The sequence below is a fragment of the Lepidochelys kempii genome, chromosome 12, assembly GCF_965140265.1.
Source record: "Lepidochelys kempii isolate rLepKem1 chromosome 12, rLepKem1.hap2, whole genome shotgun sequence".
Taxonomy (NCBI): Eukaryota; Metazoa; Chordata; order Testudines; family Cheloniidae; genus Lepidochelys; species Lepidochelys kempii.
In genome coordinates, this window is record NC_133267.1 from 8,314,849 (window position 1) to 8,336,214 (window position 21,366).

Below are 21,366 nucleotides of genomic sequence, written 5' to 3' on the forward strand. Positions count from 1 at the left end.
AGGATGTCACAGGGGCCGCAGCTGGGTGCTGATTGGGCCGCAAGCGAGGGGGCTGAGAACCACTGCTCTAGGGAGATCTGGAAGAAAAGGGCTGGAAGAGGGGTTGGTGTATTATCCCATAAAGGGTAAAAGATGATGCACGAAGAAGGCATTTTGTACTGTTTGGAGTTCACATTAGAAAACCAGGTGTCATCTACCCCCCGCCCCCCACTCTCTTTTTCCCAGAAGACTCTATAGATAGCTGGAGAGCTAATGGGATAATAAAACTGCAAATGAAACATGAGCATCAGAGAAGAAAAGGGATTTCCAAACTCTTTGGATCAGAGCCTCAGCTAGTGTAAATTGGCTAACTCCACTGACTTGTTTACACAAGCTGAAGATCTTGCTCATTGTTTTTGTTTTTAAACTCTTATTTAACGCTAACACCTGAATGAACAGCTGGGAGGAATGAACCTCCCTCTTAAAGATTCAGGATTCTGCAGCCCTTTAATTAAAGTTATAGAAAGCTCCCCCTCCAGGTCTCCGCACCACCAGGAGACTTCCAGAAACCCCAGGGGAGATGAGACTTGATAGTCCTGATATTTCTGAGGTGAAAAATAAGCAGAAAAATTAAAAAGCAAACACATTAGACAAGCGTGACGGCCTTCTTTATCCATTGCAAAGACACCCAAAAGGGCCGAACCTGCTGTTTGTTCTAATTTTGCTGGTCACATCAAAGATTAATGCACTGAAACTATCTTGGAAGCTCTGATATTTGTGTCTCCAACTGGGAGCCACGTTATCAATAGGAGGAGAACAAACAAAGAGATGGTGCGAGAGGAAAAGCATCAGAAAGTTAGCGCTCAGACCTGCTTTGTACCGCACCAACTTTAATGGAGTTACTCCTAATTGACACCAGCGACAGCGGGGTCAGGTACAGTGACTTCACGGGAACAGCAGGGAACTGCTAATCGGTGCGCATCCGTACAAACATGGAAAACGAAGGCCAGGTCTACACTACAAACTTACATCGGGATAACTACATCGCTCGGGGGGTGAAAAATCCAGACCCTTGAGTGACGCAGATAGTGCTGTCTACACTAGGGGCTAGGTCGGTGTATGTCAATAGGAGGGCTTCCCTGTCAACATAGCTACCACCTCTTGGGGAGATGGGTTAGCTACTCTTCACTAAAAGCGCTACAGTGAAGCTTTTTAAGTGTAGACCTACCCTAAGCACCACTTGTGCTTGATTCAGCCAAAGCTCCACCCACCCCCAGGTTACTACAGTCCAAGCTACGCTGAGGAATCTCACTATTTTGCCCCAGTTAATGCATTGAGAAAAGTATCTGGGCCCATGGAGATAAGCTTGGAACATGTTGATCCTTTCCACAAGCATTACAAAGGGGGAAAATGATCACGGGTGCATCCATGTAACTACTGCTACAAGCTGAAATGAAAACATATTTAGAGGCTTATACGTGAGCTTGATTTTCTGCATTTCACTTGCAACCCAAATCCCTACAGCAAACCTGGGAGCGGCATCCCCCATGCTCCTTCTGTTGCTGTAGTGATTAGAGACATAATGCAACAGGGAAAGCCAAGAACCACAAGGCACCAAACTCAGGTTTGGACACTAGGCCCAGATGCACAAAGGTATTTAGGCTCCGAGCTTCCATTGAAAGCAGTGCTAGTTCCTTAATACTTTTGTGAATCTGGGCCTAGGCCTTCATTATACTCACAGTTACATCACTATACAGCCAGAGTAAATTTCTTAATATTCATAGACTTCCTCCAGGGTTACACCTGTGCACTGAGCTGTAAGACTCCTACAGAAGTATCCAGCAGTTCCAGCAATGCCCAGTAAGTGGATTATTATGGTCAGTGCTATTACAATGGAAACTGTAATAACCTGTGAGAAATGGAGGTTGCCTATGAATCACATCAGTCGTGTTTCACAGGGCATCAGGCGCTTCTAATAACCGCCCTATAACACTGACCGACAGGGCCCGTTTCTCCTCCCTTGGTACAATGGAATTACTCCTGATTTACACAGCTGTAACGGAGACCGGAATCAGGCTTGTAACGTTAATCAAATAGATTGGGGGGAACAGACTTGACAGGTGCAACCAGATGCAAAACCAACACGCACACCGCTAAGTACTGACTAATTAAAATTACCGACAAGATGGCTGCAGAGTGGTGGGCCATTTTGATGCCAGGCATGGGCACCACCCTCACCAGGGGCTGCTGGGTCACACCAGCTGGGCTACTGCCAGGCCGGGAGGCGGTGGCATCACCCAGGCTGACAAGCGTGAGCCCCTGCCTGTGGCAGACCTAGCCCAGGAGTGAGAGGAGAGGACACGTGGACTCCCCACTGGAGAAGAAGCACCAGGCTCCTTTCTGGGCAGGGGTAAGGGAAATAGCCCCTTGACTGGGGTGAGAGCTCCACCGTCTGCCAGCAGCCTGGTCCCACCCATATCACAGGTCTCACCCCCGCCCCGCCGGTCTTCAGTGACAGGCTTTTGGGGGTTCATTTTGAGAACCTCGTCCCCTTACCCCAGCCAGGGTGTGAGTGGAGGCCAGCGCTGTTGTGGGCCCGTTTTGAGGTCCCACTCCACGTGCTGCTGCAACAGTTTGTACTGTGTAAAAAGAAATGTCCAGAAGGGCCTGTGTTCTCTAAGGGGCCTATCAGCTCCTACAGCCTATTAGACAGGGCAGAACTTGAAATCTTTGTCAAATGTTGGCTTGATGGTCTGGAGAGGGTGGAGGGTCAGTTGTTACAGCTGAAGAATACATGTTATTACACTAAGCAGCTTATGAGAGCATTGAGGCCTGGCCCCTTGCTGAAATGCACAGAGCCAGGCATCTTCTGAAGAGCTGCTACGATCTGGAGAGTTAGTTTCCTTTTCAAGCTCTCCTTCTCTGGCTCTGTTCCTTTATTTTAATGCTATTTCTTGGAGGAGTGAACATCCCCATGTTAGGTCACATCTGAAGGAGAGAGGGTGGTTGGCTTAAGCCTGAGAGGGCCTGCACATAGTCTGCTGTACTGTACCCTAAACAGGGATGATGTTGCCATTTTCTTGGGAATGGGAACACAGCTGGAGCCCAATTAGCCTGCTGGCTATCTGCATCCAAACCCCAGGGAAGCCCATATGAGGGGATGATCAGTTCTCAGGTGTGTCGGAAGATGTAATCAGCAGTCGTACACAAGATGATGTGGATTATAGTGCTCTGTAAAATGGCATTGATCCGATTTGGACAAAAATTTGGCACCTGTGGAAAAGCCTCTATGCCAGACAGATCAGTCCTTCAAGGCCAAACTTAATTCAGGAGGGGTCTGTCTTTCATAAAGCTTTTCCTTTGCCTCCTCTTTCCTCATCTGCTCCCCCATGCTACTGGCCCTGCTCCACGCTGCTTATCATCTCCTTTGAGCACCCAGCCCATCCCCTGGAGAAGTGCAAAGCTGGGGGAGAAGGGGTGAAAGAAGAGAAGAGGAAGGCTATTGAGAAAGAAGCTGAAGTCACTTCTCCTTCCAGCTGAGGGATGGCTGGGGGGATGGGTTAGCAAGAGATGCACAAGAGGATTGTTAAACAGGTGCAGCTGATTATCTCCATCCCTGGGTTTCCTCAGGACCAGTGGAACTATTCTCTTGGGTGGATTAATCCCGACTCCGTTACTTGTATTTGATTTGTTTCAGTCTATTTGATAAGTAAGTGCTGATACATCTCATGGTGCACCTCATGGGTCAGCGCACCCAAGGCACCGTTCTTTGACTAGTGTAAAATGAGCATCCTGTCAGGAGATATCCAGTAAGTGGAAGAAATGTCCGACAATGTTGTTGTACTGAGCAGCTACATAGGTTTGTATGTAAAAAGCAAGAGCAAGGGCCAGCCAAATGACTCACTGGTGGCATGTCCCGAGACCAGTTTGACTCCAGTCACGAGTCTTGCTTCCTGGACTGGCTGGGGCTAGGAATGAGGTGAAAGCAGCAGGCTGAATCCCTGTGAGAAAGGGACTGAGGTCCAGTGTCTCAAAGGTATTTAGGTGCCTAACTCCCACTGATTTCAAGGCGCCTAATTACCTTTGAGGATCTAGGCCTGAGCACTCTATAATCACTCAATAAGAACCCTTCTAACTTCTGAGAGGGTGTGCTGGGGTGTTCACCCCCGACACGGCCCGAACAAGTAAAACAGGCTAATTACCTGTCAGGCCCTGGCCTTCCTCCAGAGGCCGCCTGTATGGTTAGGGTGACCAGATGTCCCGTTTTTAAAGGGACAGCCCATATTTAAGCCCTCCTGCAGATGTCCCGACTTTTTCCTAAAAACAGGCAAATTGTCCAGTATTTTCTATATCCTGCCCCCCATCAGTACTGGCAGCTCCTGCTGCTTGCCAGATCCCTGCTCACCCGCTGCCCGCCTACCAGCAGTGAGTGTGGGGGGGTGTCCAGTGGCTGACAATGGGGGGGGGGCAAAGCTGCAGTGCGTGGGGCTGGTCGCTCCCCCGGCTGGTTTGTCCGCGCAGCCCCCGCTGCGTGCCGGCTCTCGACCAGCAGGGCCCCGACCCCGCTCCCGTTTCCGGCTGGCACTGGCTGTGCGCTGCGGTGGCTGGTGAGTGCGGGCAGGCGCCAGGCAGCAGCTGATTACGTGTCGCCTTTGCTGCCCACCCATTGGCCCTTTACATGCACCCCCTCTCGCTGTCCTCTCCCTGCTTTGCCTCTTCACTCCCCCCCTGGCCCCAGGGAGCCCGGGGCTGCTCTGTCCCCTAGGCACCCGCTCCTGCTGAGCCACCTCTCTGGCCAGGTTCACTGTAGCCCCTGCAGTCAGGTTCCCTGGGCCCTGGCGCACAATACATCCTTAGGGCTTAACCCCTTCCTGCCCGCGCGATCGCTGGGGGACGGGGGGCGGCTGGGTTATGTCAGTGGCCGGCAGCAGCTTGGAGGTGTTAGCTGCCTTTCGACACTGTGCGGACAGGAAGGGACAAGCTGCTTCCCGCCATGGGGGAGCGGGGGTGGGGTGGGGTGGAAGACGAGCTCTGCAAAGACACGGGCCAGGCCATCCCTTCCCCCTCCTGCAGTTGGAAGCAGCTCCCGTCCCTTCCTGCCCACACAGTGCCAAAAGACTGCTGCTGGCCACATTCTGGTGTGAATCCTGGCAGAAATCTGGGGAAGGGGATGTGACCCTGCATGCCCCTCCATGTGTTGCCACGGGAAGACGTGGCACCAGGTTTCAGGATAGGCGGGTGAATCCCGGGGGTCCCAGCCAGGCATGGAGGGCAGAGAGCACCTGGAGGGTTGGATCAGTCGGTCACCTCCCCACCCCACCGTGTGAGAGAGGTGTACAGGAGTGTGTGTATATGTGTGTGTGTCACCTCTCCCTGTGAGAACCCTAAAGCCTTAAAGATAAGAAGGTAAATAAAAAGAATCCAACTATGCACTATTTCTTTTAAACGGGGCTCAGTCAACTTGATGTTAATTTGAAAGTTTGTACTGCATAGTTCTGATTGATTGCCATGGAACTCACTTGAATACGAGTAATTTTCCCAGGTGTCCCGTATTCACCACAGGGAAATATGGTCACCCTGCTGATAGCTGATGAAACCCAGCTGGGGGAGGAGCTTGGCTAGGCTTATAAACAGAGGGAGTTGGTGATAAGAGAAAAGGGCTCTAGGAAGGTGATCTGTAGTTACCCCAGAGGGGAGTTTGAGTTGTTGGCTAGGGACAAGGAGGAGTTCTAGGGAGAGACTAAGTATCTTGCCTTGGATTACAGACTCTGGTAGGAAGTTGAGAGGGGTGAAGTAGCCCCAGGAAGTGGAGGAAGCTCCAGGGGTAAACCTAGAAATGGGCTAGAAGATAAGAAGAGAGGAGAGGTAGGAAAGAGCTCAGGGACAAAGCAACAGGAGCAGACTGTGGTTGCTAGGGATAGGGTCCCTGAGCTGGAACCCAGAGTAGTGGGTGGGCCTCAGTTCCCCTGTTGGCCATTGGGAAAGTGGCCCAAATTTCAAAGTGGATCAGAAGATTGCCTAAACCACAGATAAGACAATTTGTCCGGTGGGACTTTGGCACCCCAGAAGCGGAGGACTATCGTAACCTGGCTGAGGGGCCAAGACATGAAGAGGGAGCACCTCAAGTTCAGAGAGGCCATGGAGCAAGCAACTAATGGAGAGGACATCAGACCAGGTGAGAGCTGATCCCCAGATGTTGCCACAAAGAGGTGCCCCAGTAGTGTAGAAACTTGTTTGAGAGCTATGGAGGATTATTTGATAGACAGCAGTCCATTCCATTCTTGCTTATTCCTGACCAGGACAAAGGGAGACCCTGTCGGTGGGCACTAAGCAGCATTGGCTGTGTTAGTCTTGGAATCAGAGAGAACGACCAGAGGGTCTGTTTGTGTCCAGCAGCCTTACTAAAGAATCCCCTTTATGATCACTAAAGCTGAACTCTAGAAGAAAGATTTCAGAGGTATGTGAAATATTTACAACGACTTTTGAAACCTTCAGAATTTTGAGCAGTTCTGCCTCTTGTTATAAATTCAGAATTGTTTCTTGGTTTCCAAGACCTTTCCATGCTATATTTGCCAAGCCAAGCTGTTTTCCCCAGGCAAACCTAGGATTTTGTGATTTCACAGCTTTTTGCCCGCAGAATGCCTTTCTCCTGAAATTTCACAAAACCTAAACATTTTCAAGGGAGTAAATATGTGAGAAACAAATTAACAGAAAATTTTCTAAAAACATCCCTCCACTTTAAGAACCAGCGGACCCAATCCTGCAGCCTTTTCTCTCGTGAGTAAAGGCTGTAGGCTAGAAACCTTACCAAAGACACAAAATAACACAGTTTATGAAGCATGCAATGTTGTTGTAGCCATGTTGATCTCAGGGTGTTACAGAGACAAGGTGGGTGAGGGAATAGCTTTTATTGGACCAGCTTCTGTTGGTGAGAGAGACAAGCTTTCATGTGTACCCAGAGCCCTTCTTCAGGTTGGTTTAAGAAGTGCAGGCATAGGGCTCAGTGTATAGCTGGTTCTTCCACAGATAGTGAGTGTTTCAATGAATGACTTGAAACCCTTAATATCCAAATGCCATAGTGGCCAATTGAGCTGCCAGTCGCAAGGGTTAAGTTTCTCCCCCCCCCCCTTAATTTTTTAAAGAAAAAAATGATTTTGCCATTAATAAATAATTAAGATGAGGAATAAAATATTTTGTTCTTCTCTGCGATTCAGTCATAAACCAGACTCTTATTTTCATGACTCACAATCATGTCCTCTTTGCAAAATCCAGATGTCGCCCTCATTATTCAAGAAGGGGAATGATTGGCCAATTGGACTACTCAAATGGCTGACCAGTCTTTACTGTGTAATTGTGAGTGGAAGCCTCATTTTCCCTCTGCTCTGGGGCTGGCCAATTTTAACTACTGGAATGTTCCACATTAAAGACTTTTTTCCTTCTTTCTGTCATCCGCATAGTGCACACTTCTGGGAGTTATGTACTTACCCTGCATTCTGCCCTTTAATATGCATGGATCTGTGTGTACGGATTTGGTTGAGGGCAAAGGTAGCATAGGATTTAGCTGAATGATGTGTAAAAGTGTAATAAGAGAGTCCCTCTGCAACACACACACACTCAAGAGTGTAAAATAATCCTGCCAAAGTCTGTGTTTTCACTCCCTCAACTGGCTCACTCTCCATCTGTTTGGATGGTAACATAACTAACACTGGATTTTTGCTAAAGCTGCCAATTCTGGGGCAAACCATTCACTTTGGCACTATGATCTGGATGCATGAGCATGGGACTTGCAGTCGGAATGTCCTGCATCCTCTGCTTTTGTTTTGCTGTGGAGTCTCGGGCAAGAGACCAGAAGGGCAGCACGGCCTAATAAAGTAGGCAAGACAAACAGTTGAGGAAATATGCCTTCTAGACCCAGCTCCACCACTGATGTATTGTGTGTCTTTGGGCACGTCTCTGTAAAATGGAGGTAATTGTTCTTATCTCACTGGGGTGATGCTGATTAGTTAAAGACTGTTGCTCTAAACATGCACAGTAAAGTTCTCTCTGTACATATGTCAATCTGAGATCTCTTTATACGAGACCTAATTATCCAACATCTACCTACTTCTGGAGTTCTTACACCTTACATCTAGTACTGGCCATTGTTGGAAGCCTGATACTGGTTTAGATGGACCACATGTCTGATCCAGTCTGGTAACGCCTATGCTCCTGTTGGAGAGAAGAGCCTGCCGTAGCTTGGCTGTATGTTTGTCATAGCCATTACTTTTAGGGTGTTTTCACTATAAAAATCATTGGTCGTTGTCATTTCAGCCATCTTGCTACAGGAGCAAGACTCCATTGTGAACTTTTAGACAATGTAGCTGCCTATCAGTTTAACGCAGTCTGGTGGTTTCTTTTTCTTTTCTTTGAAGGGTTTAAATTGTTTGGTAAACATTACTCAATGGAGTTCAGTAGTTTATATTGTGCTGTAAAGGATATTTATTTGACTTCTCATAATTTCCCACAACAAACAACTTAATATCCATTAAACTATTGTGTGCCATGAATTTCCCTTAAACAAAAAAATGACCTTTTGGCATCTTGTTGCTCTGACAACCAACCAGCTGTAGCCAAAGTAAACACCAGAAGATGGATTGGTTGGAAGACCCCACCCTCTTGAAGAAGGGGCCATACTGTCAGTAGATAACTCAGGCCCCAGTCCTGCAAACACCTACACATGTAGCGAACTTTACAACCCTGAGTAGTTCCATTGATTTCAGTGGGACTTCTCACAGTAGTAAAGTTAGGCATGTGTATAAGTTTGACTGGGATGGTAAGACAGGGTTGCCTGCCATAGCAGGGGACTGGTCTCAATGACCCAGGAGGCCTCTATGCTCCTATATGTGTGTAAGTGTTTGCAGGACTGGAACCGTACAATCGTTGGCTGGTGATTCCCTTGAAAGTTGAACCTGCTAAACATATCAGAAGTAGAGCCATGGGCAGAGTTTGATCGTGAGCTTATAAGGAAGGAGGAAAAAAATTCTTAATATTACTACAATTAACATTGTTATATTACTCCATTAGTTATTGGTGGAGTTTTGTATTTTGATGCTTCGTAAGTTCATATGGTGTCTTGAGGTTTGCGTGTCCCATGGACAGCATAGGACCATTCAGTGTTACTCCCACAAGAACTGTCCGTAAGACACCCATCAATACAGACACCCCCTCAAGGCACCATATAACTTTAGGGCACATCAAGTGTCACTTCTCCTCTGCACCCCAGTGTTGCAAGATTACTTCTTTCATCTTTTGCTTCCTGACTGGTAGGCTGGGCTGTCCGAGTCATGACACATACCTGTATACTCAGGGAAGCAGATGGTCAGAGGTGATTTCTTGATCTTCTCGGCAAATAGGTCTTTCTTGTTGAGGAAGAGAATGATGGAGGTATCGATGAAGAATTTGTTGTTACAGATGGAGTCGAAGAGCATGAGAGACTCATGCATGCGGTTCTACACCAGGAAGCAGGTCAGAAAGGAAAAGAGAGACAGGCGGGGGGGGGAGAGAGATAAAGGAAAAGTTAGATTTAGGAAAGGAGACTGTTTACCAAACCAAACTCTGGGAAATGGTTAGAAAACACGTTTTCTAACACAGGACACTCATATAACACAAGACAGTTACAAAAGACAAGGAGACAGTTTTATTCTCTTCAGATCAAATCCACGTGAAGTTACTTAATATTCAACAGAACAGAATCCTAGTAGAGGGCACAGGACCGCAACAGAGCCTCCCATGATGACACGACCTACCATTTGCCATTCTTGATTGGACCGAAGGTCTGCTTCTAGCCGTGATCAATACCTGAAGCTTCTAAGAAAGGTGAAAAGCCCCCATAATGTATCTGACCACCTGTACAGTGCAGAATATGGGGGTGGAGGCGCATACTTCCTGAATCTTGCAGTTATCCATGGATGCCCAGAAGCATGACATTTCATTAGTCTCCTCTTAATCTGCAGAATTACAAGTTGTTGTTGTTGGTCATAAAGTGATTGATCTTGCTTTCAAATTCAGGGGAACTAGAAAATGGTCAGGACTGGAGAATAAAGCAGACTGTAGGCCCTTTCTCACCCCCATCAAATCAACCTATTTAATGAAATCATAACAAAGTCCTTCCTCAGATACCCAGGCCCTACATTGCATGGCCTGTCTCTTCTGCTGGGTGGAATGGTGCCTCACCTCCTCCATGAGGCAGAGAAAACAGAAGCTTCCATGCTCGGTTTTGCGTCTTGCTGGCCACCATTATGCAGTGTAGAGTAGAGTTGGGTGGGAAACAGTTTTCCCACCCTGTAAACCTTTTCAAGAGTTTGCTGTTTTTTCCATCTCAAATAAGACAAAAAAATCAATCTCAAATATTTGTGAACTGAAATTTTTGGTCTTGGGTCAGTTGTAACTTTTTTGATTATTTTTGAAATGTTTCATTTTGATCTTTTTTTGTCCTTTTTAACCCTTTTGGTCCAGTCTGACTAGCTTTCATTTTTTTTAAATGAAAAGTTGTTCTGAACCAGAATTCTTTCATTTAGAAAATGTTGAAACAAAACATTCCAACAACTTCGAGACTTTTCTCTTCAAATTTTTTTTTGAGATGGAAAATTTGTCATACTCACCCTGTTTCCTGAGCAGTTTTGTTTGTGATGAATATATATATATTTTTTCAATGGGGGGGGGGAAAATCTGTCAAACTTCCCAGTGATCTCTCCTGGTGACTGCTCAGCAGAGCTCGGCAATTGAGCAGCAGCTGCTCTGGCATTCGCTCTGCAAGGCAGCATACTTTTTCGGTGGCGTGGGGAGAAAAGGGTACCGTGGTGAATCTCACTCTTATAGGAATGCCAGATCAGGGACTACTGAGGCTCCAGGATGGAGTGGAAATTGAGGCATGTATTGAAGTAGCCCTGTGCTCCCACAGTGAACACAGTACCTATGTATCCGTCAGTAGATACCTGCCAGCCAAGTAGCATCAGACACATGGCATTACTCCTCCATAACCACTGTGGGCTACATTCATGCTACATAAACATGGTGGTGCTCCTAGTTTTGAAAGGAGCAGAGTTTGTTGTGTCAGCACTATCCTATGCCCTTGTCCCCCTTGAAAGTCTTCAGTCTGTCTCTGAATATCTCCTAGTAAGAGCAGGCATTGTTAAGAGTCCTGGCCCTAAAGGATTCAACATATTGGAGATGTAAAATGAACCAAACTTCTATTCATTGGCCAGTGTCGCTGCCCTCCTGATAGCATTCTGTTGCTGGTTACCTGAGAGACATTGCTCCTATCGGGAAGCTCTTCAGTGCCAGGACTTTGACTGAGAGGCTTATTTACACAAACAATTAGATCGTGCCAAGCTGGGGTGTGAATCTACCCGATGGGAGCCTGCCGTTGTCTGGCTGTTCGTGTGCACCCTACTGACCCGTGCTAAGAGTTTGTCTGAGAACTTTGAGCTAGTCCCGTTAATGAACTGTTAATGTGTCAGCAGAGTGGACACGAACAGTTAGACCACGCCAGGTTAGTGTGGGGTAGATTCACCCCCAGCTTGCTGCAGTCTTATTGTCCGTGTAGACAAGCCCTAAGAGAGAGTTTTAGTGAATCTTTGTATTGGATGCTACTCTGAACGCTGCGTTTGGTGGCTTCTCGGCAGCTTCTTAATTAAATGTCCCTCTCGTAATCTGGTGAGGGTCACATGAGGTCTGGTTTTTTTAATGATGCTATAGGACTTGTCACCAGAAAGCAATGAAAAGAAGAAGAAGAAAAAAGACAAGACAAGGTTGAGCTAGTATGAATTTGCTGCCAGAAATCACAGAATATCACGAAAGTGTTTTGACTCTCAGTGCTTCCATTGCATTCCATCATGTTCAATGGCTTGAGATGCTTCGTTTATATGAACAGTTATATACACAAGTCATTAAAGCAGGGACTGCTGGGACTGCAGCAAAGACAAGGATATACTGTACCACAGGTCCTTTCAACAGTAAATTTTTTTCTCTGCATAAACTTACCTTTAAAAAAAAAATCCAAATGCCATTTGCTATCATTCTTCTTACAATCATAGGCCAGATTTTAGACACCGGTCACACATTTTGTGTCCATAAATTGCCAGGGCAAGTTTGCCTCTTTGATTATTGTACCGACAAAACCACAAGCGCAAAAAATAGGGCCCTAGTTAAGGCTAAGATGAAAATGTTGTCCTTTATCAAAGTCATGCAGTGCAATAGTTACATTTGCCCAGCAATGAATTCTATTACTTTGTGGAATAGTCTCCCAAGAGAGCTGATGGCATTTCTACTGCTTAAGTCATTCAAAACGAAACTAGACACACCACTATTAAATGTACCACTTGGAACAAACCTGCACTGGAGGGAGATGGAAACAGATATCACTGGGTTAAGAAAACAGAGATATGGAGGGCTTTTATCCCTTTCTCATTTTAGAAGAAGAGCAATGAGACTGACACACAAACAACCGAGAGATCGATTCTCAGACCAGTGTATGTGTCATGGGAGTTATGAGAGTCACTTATGAATTTGACAGAGCTAGAAAAATAACCTTGTCAATTGCAGGCCCCAGAACTCTGTAACCTATTCCCTAGGTTGATCAATAAGAATCCTACCCTTGCCATCTTCAGGTCACAAAGCAAGAGTCACTCTTCAGTAAAACATTTCCCAAAGAACAAGAGCAGAAGTAAGTCAGGAAGCATGCTCAAAGGAAGGAGCCAGTTACTATTATCTGAAGCTAGCAGACTACATTATGAATTTAAATATCCATGTAGGTTAGATATTTTCTTTTTTTTTTTGGTTAGGGCAGGGATTTGTTTCAATAGGAGAGGGGCTGTTGTGTCATATAGACATTCATTACCTGTTGCTGTGCTCTGTTAAAGGGGCAAACATTTTTACCTGAGTCAAGTTAAATAAATAAATAACCACGCTCTCCTTACTGTCCTCTATTAAACGTGAATTGAAAAGGAAACAAATAGCCCTGACTGAAAAGTATTCATGTAGAAATTTTCTGATGGGGGGGGGGGGGAATAAATTTTTCCTGCCAAACTTTTTTCACTGTGGGATCAACACTGTAGCTGGTGTCCACTGAAGTATGGTGTTAATATAACCCACATTCTGAGTGTCCTGCTCTCTAACATGGTCAGGTATTCCACAATACACTAGACTGAGGATCTGATCCTGAAAATCCTCCATGCGCAAACTCTGACTTCAGGGGCATGTGGACTTCTTGCAAGACCAGTCCCTAAATTTTCCTTTGCAAATACATGGAAACCCCTCAAATGTTTCAAAACGTAAAGCAGTTCTTGAGCAGGTGATGAAGATTTTTTTCATTGAATTTAGCTGCAACCAGTCAGAATGCACTTGTTTGCATATATGTGATTGGCCAACTCTGTGGCGGTAAATAACAGAATCTCATTGACTGTCACATGGCTGTTTTCAGCTAACCACGAGCCAGGTTTGTCATCATGGATGTAAATATTATTCATTAGCCAATGAATTTATTATGCAGCATCACTACATAACATTGGAAGCCACTCAAAGCAAATTTTAGTTCAAGAACTATTCAGAAAGTAAATGCCAGCTCTCTTTCCAGGCTTTCCCACGATAGTGCCCTCATTCTCATAGATTCATTCATTTTGAAAACTCAAACTTATACCCTAAGCCACTGAGTGGGTAAGGAAGGAAGGGGGCCAGGGCAAGAGCGAGTGAGCATTGTTAACTTTTAAGTAATGGAGACTTTAGGAAACAGTGATAAGTAACTGGACAGATAGGAAGTCAAGAAATTTTATCCATTGATTGATTCAGCCACTCAGTTTGGCTCAGTAACTCTGATGGATTGCACCCTCAGCAAGTTTGCAGATGACACTAAACTGGGAGGGGAGGTAGATACGCTGGAGGGTAGGGATAGGAGACAGAGGGACCTAGACAAATTAGAGGATTGGGCCAAAAGAAATCTGATGAGGTTCAACAAGGACAAGTGCAGAGTCCTGCACTTAGGACGGAAGAATCCAATGCACCGCTACAGACTAGGGACCAAATGGTTTGGCAGCAGTTCTGCAGAAAAGGACCTAGGGGTGACAGTGGACAAGAAGCTGGATATGAGTCAACAGTGTGCCCTTGTTGCCAAGAAGGCCAATGGCATTTTGGGCTGTAAAAGTAGGGCATTGCCAGCAGATTGAGGGACGTGATCGTTCCCCTCTATTCGACATTGAGGCCTCATCTGGAGTACTGTGTCCAGTTTTGGGCCCCACACTACAAGAAGGATGTGGAGAAATTGGAGAGAGTCCAGCGGAGGGTAACACAAATGATTAGGGGACTGGAACACATGACTTATGAGGAGAGTCTGAGGGAACTGGGATTGTTTAGTTTGCGGAAGAGAAGAATGAGGGGGATTTAATAGCTGCTTTCAACTACCTGAAAGGGGGTTCCAAAGAGGATGGCTCTAGACTGTTCTCTGTGGTAGCACATGACAGAACAAGGAGTAATGGTCTCAAGTTGCAGTGGGGGAGATTTAGGTTGGATATTAGGAAAAACTTTTTCACTAGGAGGGTGGTGAAACACTGGAATGCGTTACCTAGGGAGGTGGTGGAATCTCCTTCCTTAGAAGTTTTTAAGGTCAGGCTTGACAAAGCCCTGGCTGGGATGATTTAACTGGGGATTGGTCCTGCTTTGAGCAGAGGGTTGGACTAGATGACCTCCTGAGGTCCCTTCCAACCCTGATATTCTATGATTCTATGGCATTTTCTTAGTTCATGAGGTTGGAAAGAGTTGTTAACAAAATGAGCAGTTTCTCCTCTCTCTATAGCTGGACATTGGTCTTTATATATTAGTTGCTCAATCCTGCTAGGTTAACATTAGTGTCCTACTGCAGGACAATGGAGAAGCACCAAGTAACATGTCATATCGTAGCCCACAAGGTCCCTTTGCATGGCCCGAGCAGTGCAAAGGGCCTTAAAACTGCCCTAAACGGGCAGCTGAAGATTCCCCCAGCACGGGCTACCCTGATTTATGGCAGCCTCTCTCAGTTGTTTCCCCGACCCCTTTAGCATAAGGAACAGGAAGAGGCCTTGTGAGGGCAGGGAATATACTACATAATGGCCTTAGTCTTTAAGTCAGGGGGACTGGGAGCTGCCCTACAGGGCAGCTTTAAATCTCCTTTATATGGCTGTCATGGCACAAAGTGGACTTACCCTGTGCTAAGGTTCTGGCTCGCTATGGCTGCAGCCTGCAGCCCATAATAGCCCTGGAGGCTTTAATAACTGGGCTCTGGTCCTGCCTGTGACACTGAGACTGGCTGGCTTGAGACTCTCAAGATGGCCTGATTAACCAATTTAGAGTCCACACTCTGGAGACTTAATAGCATCACACTAACAGGCTCTGTCTTGTGAGAGGCCTAATTAAACCACATAGATTAATACATATCCTTTACTGGCCTCACTAAGAACCCCTTAGATAATTAAACCACAAAGAATTAAAAAAAATGGAGTTGACTTTTCCTTATGTCTGCTCACACCCTTTCAGTCATATTTATTTCTACCCTGCACTTCATTGAACTTGAACCCTGAGACCAGATTGGTTTGTTTCACTCTGTTTCTAGTCCATTTCACTTTCTATTCGCCTGCACTAGCTCAAAGGCTGTTGTGTTTAGTGCTTCCAACATTTCAGGGTAAAGTTTAAATCCAAAAAGCCGAGTCTTATTGATGTATTTTTAAAACCTCATTTCAACATTTCTACTCCTAGTACATGTTGTTGATGATAATCCTATAATAATAAAATAGAAAACCTTAATGTTAGGCCTAAAATGCTTGACAATGTGACCTAACCCCCTGCTCCTCCCCTGCAGTTTCCTTTGAAAGTAGACGTAATTATGCCATGAGCACTGGAAGTATGAGTAATAGGTGAAAAGAGTTCCACATTCAGCCTCCTTTAGCATTATGAAAATGAATATATTGAGCCAAATTCATCCCTGTTGTAAGTCCATTGTCTAATACAACTACATCAGGGATCACTGATTTGGCCCATGCTGCCTTTCTATCCTTAATGCTTTTTCTTCTCGCTCTCAATCCCTGCAGGAACATTCTGAGTAGCGTGTTACCTGATGTTTGTACAGGGGCTCATCAAAAACAATGGTAATTATAATGCAACCAGAGAATGACGCATATAGTACTCCTTGGGCTGTAGTGTCACTGGGGAAGGGAAAAACCTGTGTTAGGCCCAGGAAGCTCCAAGAATTTTAACTCCTGGAGTTCCTCTGAATCATCCCATCAAAGGATGAGCAGTTTGTCCCTCTGTGGGAAGGGTGGGGAGAGGTGGCCCTCCAAACCTTTAGTGTCTCAAGATCTGCAGGGAAACCCCAGAGAGTTTAGGACCCTCAAGGAAGACTGTGGATTTGTATTTTTCCTTGCTTCCCCCTAGCTCCTTCCCATGGTGGTAGGTTTCCTTCAGGAGCCCTGCCATCAATCTGTATCTTACTCCAGCCGGAGTATGGCACCCTCCTATGCTCCTACTATGATTTGTGTGAGTTAGTTTCAGACGGGATCTTGTAGAAATGGTGGTTTCAGCATAGAAATTCTCAGCACTTTTATATAACTACTTTGTTCTACAACCTCTAAAGCCTTTTGCCCTGCTTTTGTGAGGCTGTTAATTTTGTTGTCATCCATTTTCATTAGGTACATAAAGACCACTGAAATAGATATAATTAAGGGACAGCTTTTCAAAAGTTCCTGTGCAAAAATTTGAGTGCAGTTGGGCACTACATTTGCGTGTTGCATACCGTAATTGCTGATACAATTCAGTAATTGCATGCTTAAATGGCCAATTTACACGCACAGCTACAGAAACAGATTATGCACATTTGGGGAACAACTGGTGGGGTCATTTCTGGTATTGCTCCATGGCCAGCTGGGACTTCTGTTGCCTTGATCACCTAGTAAAACATCACCACTCCATTTGACTTCCATGGAGCTTCTTAAATATGGCCACATGTGTTTCCTGTGAAATAGACAAAGAAATAGTCGCTCTGTAAAAGTGCACGTTGGGGCAGCTATGTTGATTTCAATGGAGAAAGAGCAAATGCTGCTAGTACTGATCACAACAGATTTTGAAAAAAAGTTATTTCCACCCTAGGAAATACAGGCTATAGTGGAACTCGTAGGAGCTTTGCTAAGTTGATGAGCAGTGACTGACAGCCAGAGAGCACACATTTTGTATTTACTGTAACGTCTATACAAGATCAGCTCAAGTTTAGTATTCTGCCTCTGGCAGTGGCCAGGGTAGTGTCAGGAGGCAATATACCGACACAAATCAAAGTAAGGTAATAGTAGGAATCCCATTTAAAAAAAACCCTCTCTCAGATAAAAATAAATCTCCAGTAAATATCTTCCTACTAATTAATATTAAAACATAGCTTTCATATTTCACCAGTAGGTCTCCATGTACTTTACAAAGGAGGTCAGTATCGTTACCCCATTTTACACGTGGAGCAAGTGCCTCAGTTTCCCAAGGTCACCCAGCAGGCCAATGGCTGGGAATAGAACCCAACTCTTCTGAGTCCCAGTACAGTATCCACTAGGACACACTGCTTCTATCTATTTGCCCACTGTTGGGCAAACAGCCGGTCAGTGCCATAATATGTATGTATATGCAGGGCAAGAAGTTGCTGCTGTTAATAATGCTGATCCTTTGTTATCCATTAGTGATTCTCGGTTACTACAAGCCAGCTTTTCACCTTGCCTCTGGGATTGTTTAGGGGCCTGCTTGGCCCCTGTTGAAATTAGAGCAGCCCTAGGGCTGCTCTAACTTATGTTTGGTCTGTTCTGGCTCTGTAGCATATGTAGACAGCTGAGAATAACCAGGCTGTGTATGTATTTCTTAATAAAAAGATGATCCAGTTACACATTTAGGAGTTTACAATGAATGTTTTAGTAATGAATAATTCTTCTAGGGGTGGTTTGAATGTGAATGTCACATGCAGTATTGAGCAGATGTCTGATTTCATCTTACTAACCCTGGGTTTACTCTGTAGTTCTCTAACAGAGACCAGCTGTAAATGCAGAGCAGTAATTTGTCCATACTCCAGAAAATCCATATCCAGCAAAAAAAAAAAAATACTAAAAGCATGTGGTGCTTCTTCATGGAAGCCTACTCAAACTGCCACCACTCACCTCATTTTGATTGGTTTCTTCAGGCTTCCATAACAGATGTGCCATATGATTTTTCCCGGTTCCTTTTTGGAGTCCCAGTTTTATTTAAGGGATATCACTCATGGAGGAAGAATAGATGAGGCAATAAACAGCATTTGTGGGGACTTAAGCCCCCCAAGTGAAACTGAAATGACAATAGCGTATGATGACTTCAGAGCCACTTGTGCCAATGCCTGGAACTTTTTATTGCTATTATAGGACACGATTTTTTTTAAAAAAAGCACAACAAAAACAAATGTTTCTTTTTCCTTGGGAGGCCTTGAAAGTTTCCTCACAGGTCAGGTTTTCTAAACTTTTGATCGTTTTTGTTGCTCTCCTCTGGACTCTCTCCAATTTGTTCACATCTTTCCTAAAGTGTGGTGTCCAAAACTGGACACGGTACTCCAGCTGAGGTCTCACCAGCGCTGAGTAAAGCGGGACAGTTACCTCCCAGGTCTTACACACATCACTCCTGTTAATACACCCCAGAATGTTGTTAGCCTTTTTTGCAACAGCGCCACATTGACTCATATTCAGTTTGTGATCCACTGTAACCCCCAGATCCTTTTCAGCCATACGACAACGAAGCCAGTTATTCCCCACTTCGTAGTGGTGTGTGTTGTTTTTTTTCCTTCCTAACTTTTGCGCTTTGCACTTTTCTCTAGTGAATCTCATCTTGTTGATTTCAGACCAATTCTCCACTTTGTCAAGGTGGTTTTAAATTTTAATCCAGTCCTCCAAAGTGCTTGCAATCCTGCCCAGCTTGGGGTCATGCACAAATTTTATAGGCATGTTCTCAGCTCCATTATCCAAGTCATTAATGAAAATATTGACTACTACCAGACCCAGAACAGACACCTGCGGGTCCCCACTACATAAGCCTTCCCAGTTTGACAGCAAACCATTGATAACTTCTCTTTTAGTATGGTCTTTCTACTATTTTTGCACACACCTCATAGAAATTTCATCTAGATCCCATTTCCCCAATTGGTTTATGAGACTGTCATGTAGGACTGTGCAAAAGCCTTACTGAAATCAAGACATGTCTACTGCTTCCACCCTATCCACTAGGCCAGAAACCCTGTCGGAGAAGGTAAATAGGTTGGCTTGGAATGATTTGTTCTTAACAAATCCATACTGGCTGTTCCTTATAACCCTTTTATCTTCTAGGTGCTTACAAACTGATAGTTGATCACCATCCTCTTTATTAAGTTGTTCTCCATGCTCACTGAAGGTAGGACAAGAAATAATTGGCTTAGTTTGCAGCAAGGGAGATTTAGGTTAGAAATTAGGAAAACTTTTTGACCATAAGGATAGTTGAGGTCTTGAATAGATTACCTACAGACACCGTGAAATCCCCCCACCACTGGAGGTTTTTAGCCAAACACCTGTCAGGGAAGGTCTAGGTTTACCTCAGTCTGGGGGTGGGACTAGATCTCTTGACGTCCCTTCCAGCCCTACATTTCTATCATTCCATGGTTATCTGTTTAAAATGATATGATTGGATATGGGTAGTGGCAATAAGGTTAAGGTTCAATTTTTCTACACTGCAACTGGTGGAAATCCTTCTTTGTGTCTTCTGGGAGTCATCCAAATTGTAAAAGACCTTTGATCTAAATTAACAAAACTGATAAGTGTTTTCAAAGGAGAGAAATACTCTACCTACTCTGTTGTAATGGTAGGAAATATCCTGATTTACTGAAGTTAAACACAGTTCGATAGATACGTGTTCAGCATCCTCGAGACCATGTCAATAAATGTTTCACATCTGTGGCTGCAAAGACAAATATCCACCATAGAAGTGTGGATCATACTTAGAACAGAATTAAGAGGAATGGGAAACTTCCCACTTGTATTAAGTTCATGAATGAATTATTTAAGGAAAATTAAATGGCTGAGATGAATTGATTAAAAGTTAATGACTGCTAACAACTTTTATAATACCAGCGTAGACACGTACTATTTATTTGGAAAACTGTATTTCTTCCCAACCAAGAATGATGCCATTATATTTAAATGGATTTTCATGCATATGAGTACACTGGATATTGAGTAGTGCTAGGGACCACTGCAAAATGACAAGCTTTGACCAAAGGTGTAAGAGAACCAGAAAACCACATTGGAAATAGAAGACCACATAACCAGATTATAGACCTAGGAAAACAAAGGCTATTGCACCATGTCCATCAAACTATGATCTACAGAGCATCAGTGAACAAATATGCTGCTTTCTGTATGATAATGGCTTATAATAATGTTCTGTTTGTTTTATGGGATGAATGTGCAACCCCTTGTCCTAAGCAGTTAGAGCCAATCATGACATGGAAAACCCAGCGGTATTATTCCACCAAGAAAACAGCACCTGTGTTGAAATCTCCACTTGGATCTGCTAAAGGCATTTTCCAAAAGATCAGACATTAGAACAAAGCCCAGGAAGTTAAAGTTTAACTCAGCCACATTGCCCTCCATGTGTACAAGTATACCATGACCAGAATACACAAGGACTGCAAACCATGGTGCATGTATACATTTTGGCTGAGGCTGTGTCTACACATAAACTTGCACTGGTTTAATTAAGCTGGTTTAGCTAAACTGAAGCAAATCCCTTCATGGACACTCTCTCTTACTTTGGTTGAGAGTCCTACTTTGCTTTAGCTCCAATCTGTTTCTAATCAACTTAAGCTAACCCGAAATAAGCTGAGTTTGAATTGAAATAAGTGTCCATCTTGCATAAACCAGTTTAAAATCAATTCTTAAATTAAACCAGTTCAAATGTGTGTAATAGTCCGCATAATACTTAACTCTGGTAGTGCTTTTCATCAGTAGCTTAACAAAGAAGGTCAGGATCATTATCCCCATTTTACAGATGGGGAAACTGAGGCACAGAGCACCAAAGTGACTTGTCCTAGGTCACCCCGCAGGCCTGGGTACTGAATCATGTAGATGAAGAGCTAATACTGCCATGAGGGGCTTAACTTTTGCATTTCTTGAGGGGTGTGTGTGTGTGTGTTCAAATTATCCATGTTAATGCTGCATTAATGTAAGGGTGGGTTTTTTGCATTTAATGTACATGCTTATTTCAGACTTTCAGGTCATTGTGCAAGACAACAGATGATACTGGCTCACCATGTAAGTAATATACACAGATACCCCCAAATTCTGACAACAACCACCCACCCAGGCGTTT

At 44.6% G+C, this 21,366-nt stretch overlaps 1 protein-coding gene across 2 annotated transcripts in view; it reads right to left on the reverse strand.

Annotated features, from left to right (window-relative positions):
• GNAO1 (G protein subunit alpha o1) overlaps window positions 1-21,366 on the reverse strand; it is a 299,044-nt gene that overhangs the window by 2,966 nt on the left and 274,712 nt on the right. For both annotated transcript variants that reach the window (XM_073307480.1, XM_073307481.1), the window contains exon 7: window positions 9,314-9,467. In XM_073307480.1, coding sequence (XP_073163581.1) covers window positions 9,314-9,467 — 154 coding nt within the window. The remainder of the gene's footprint in view (window positions 1-9,313; window positions 9,468-21,366) is intronic.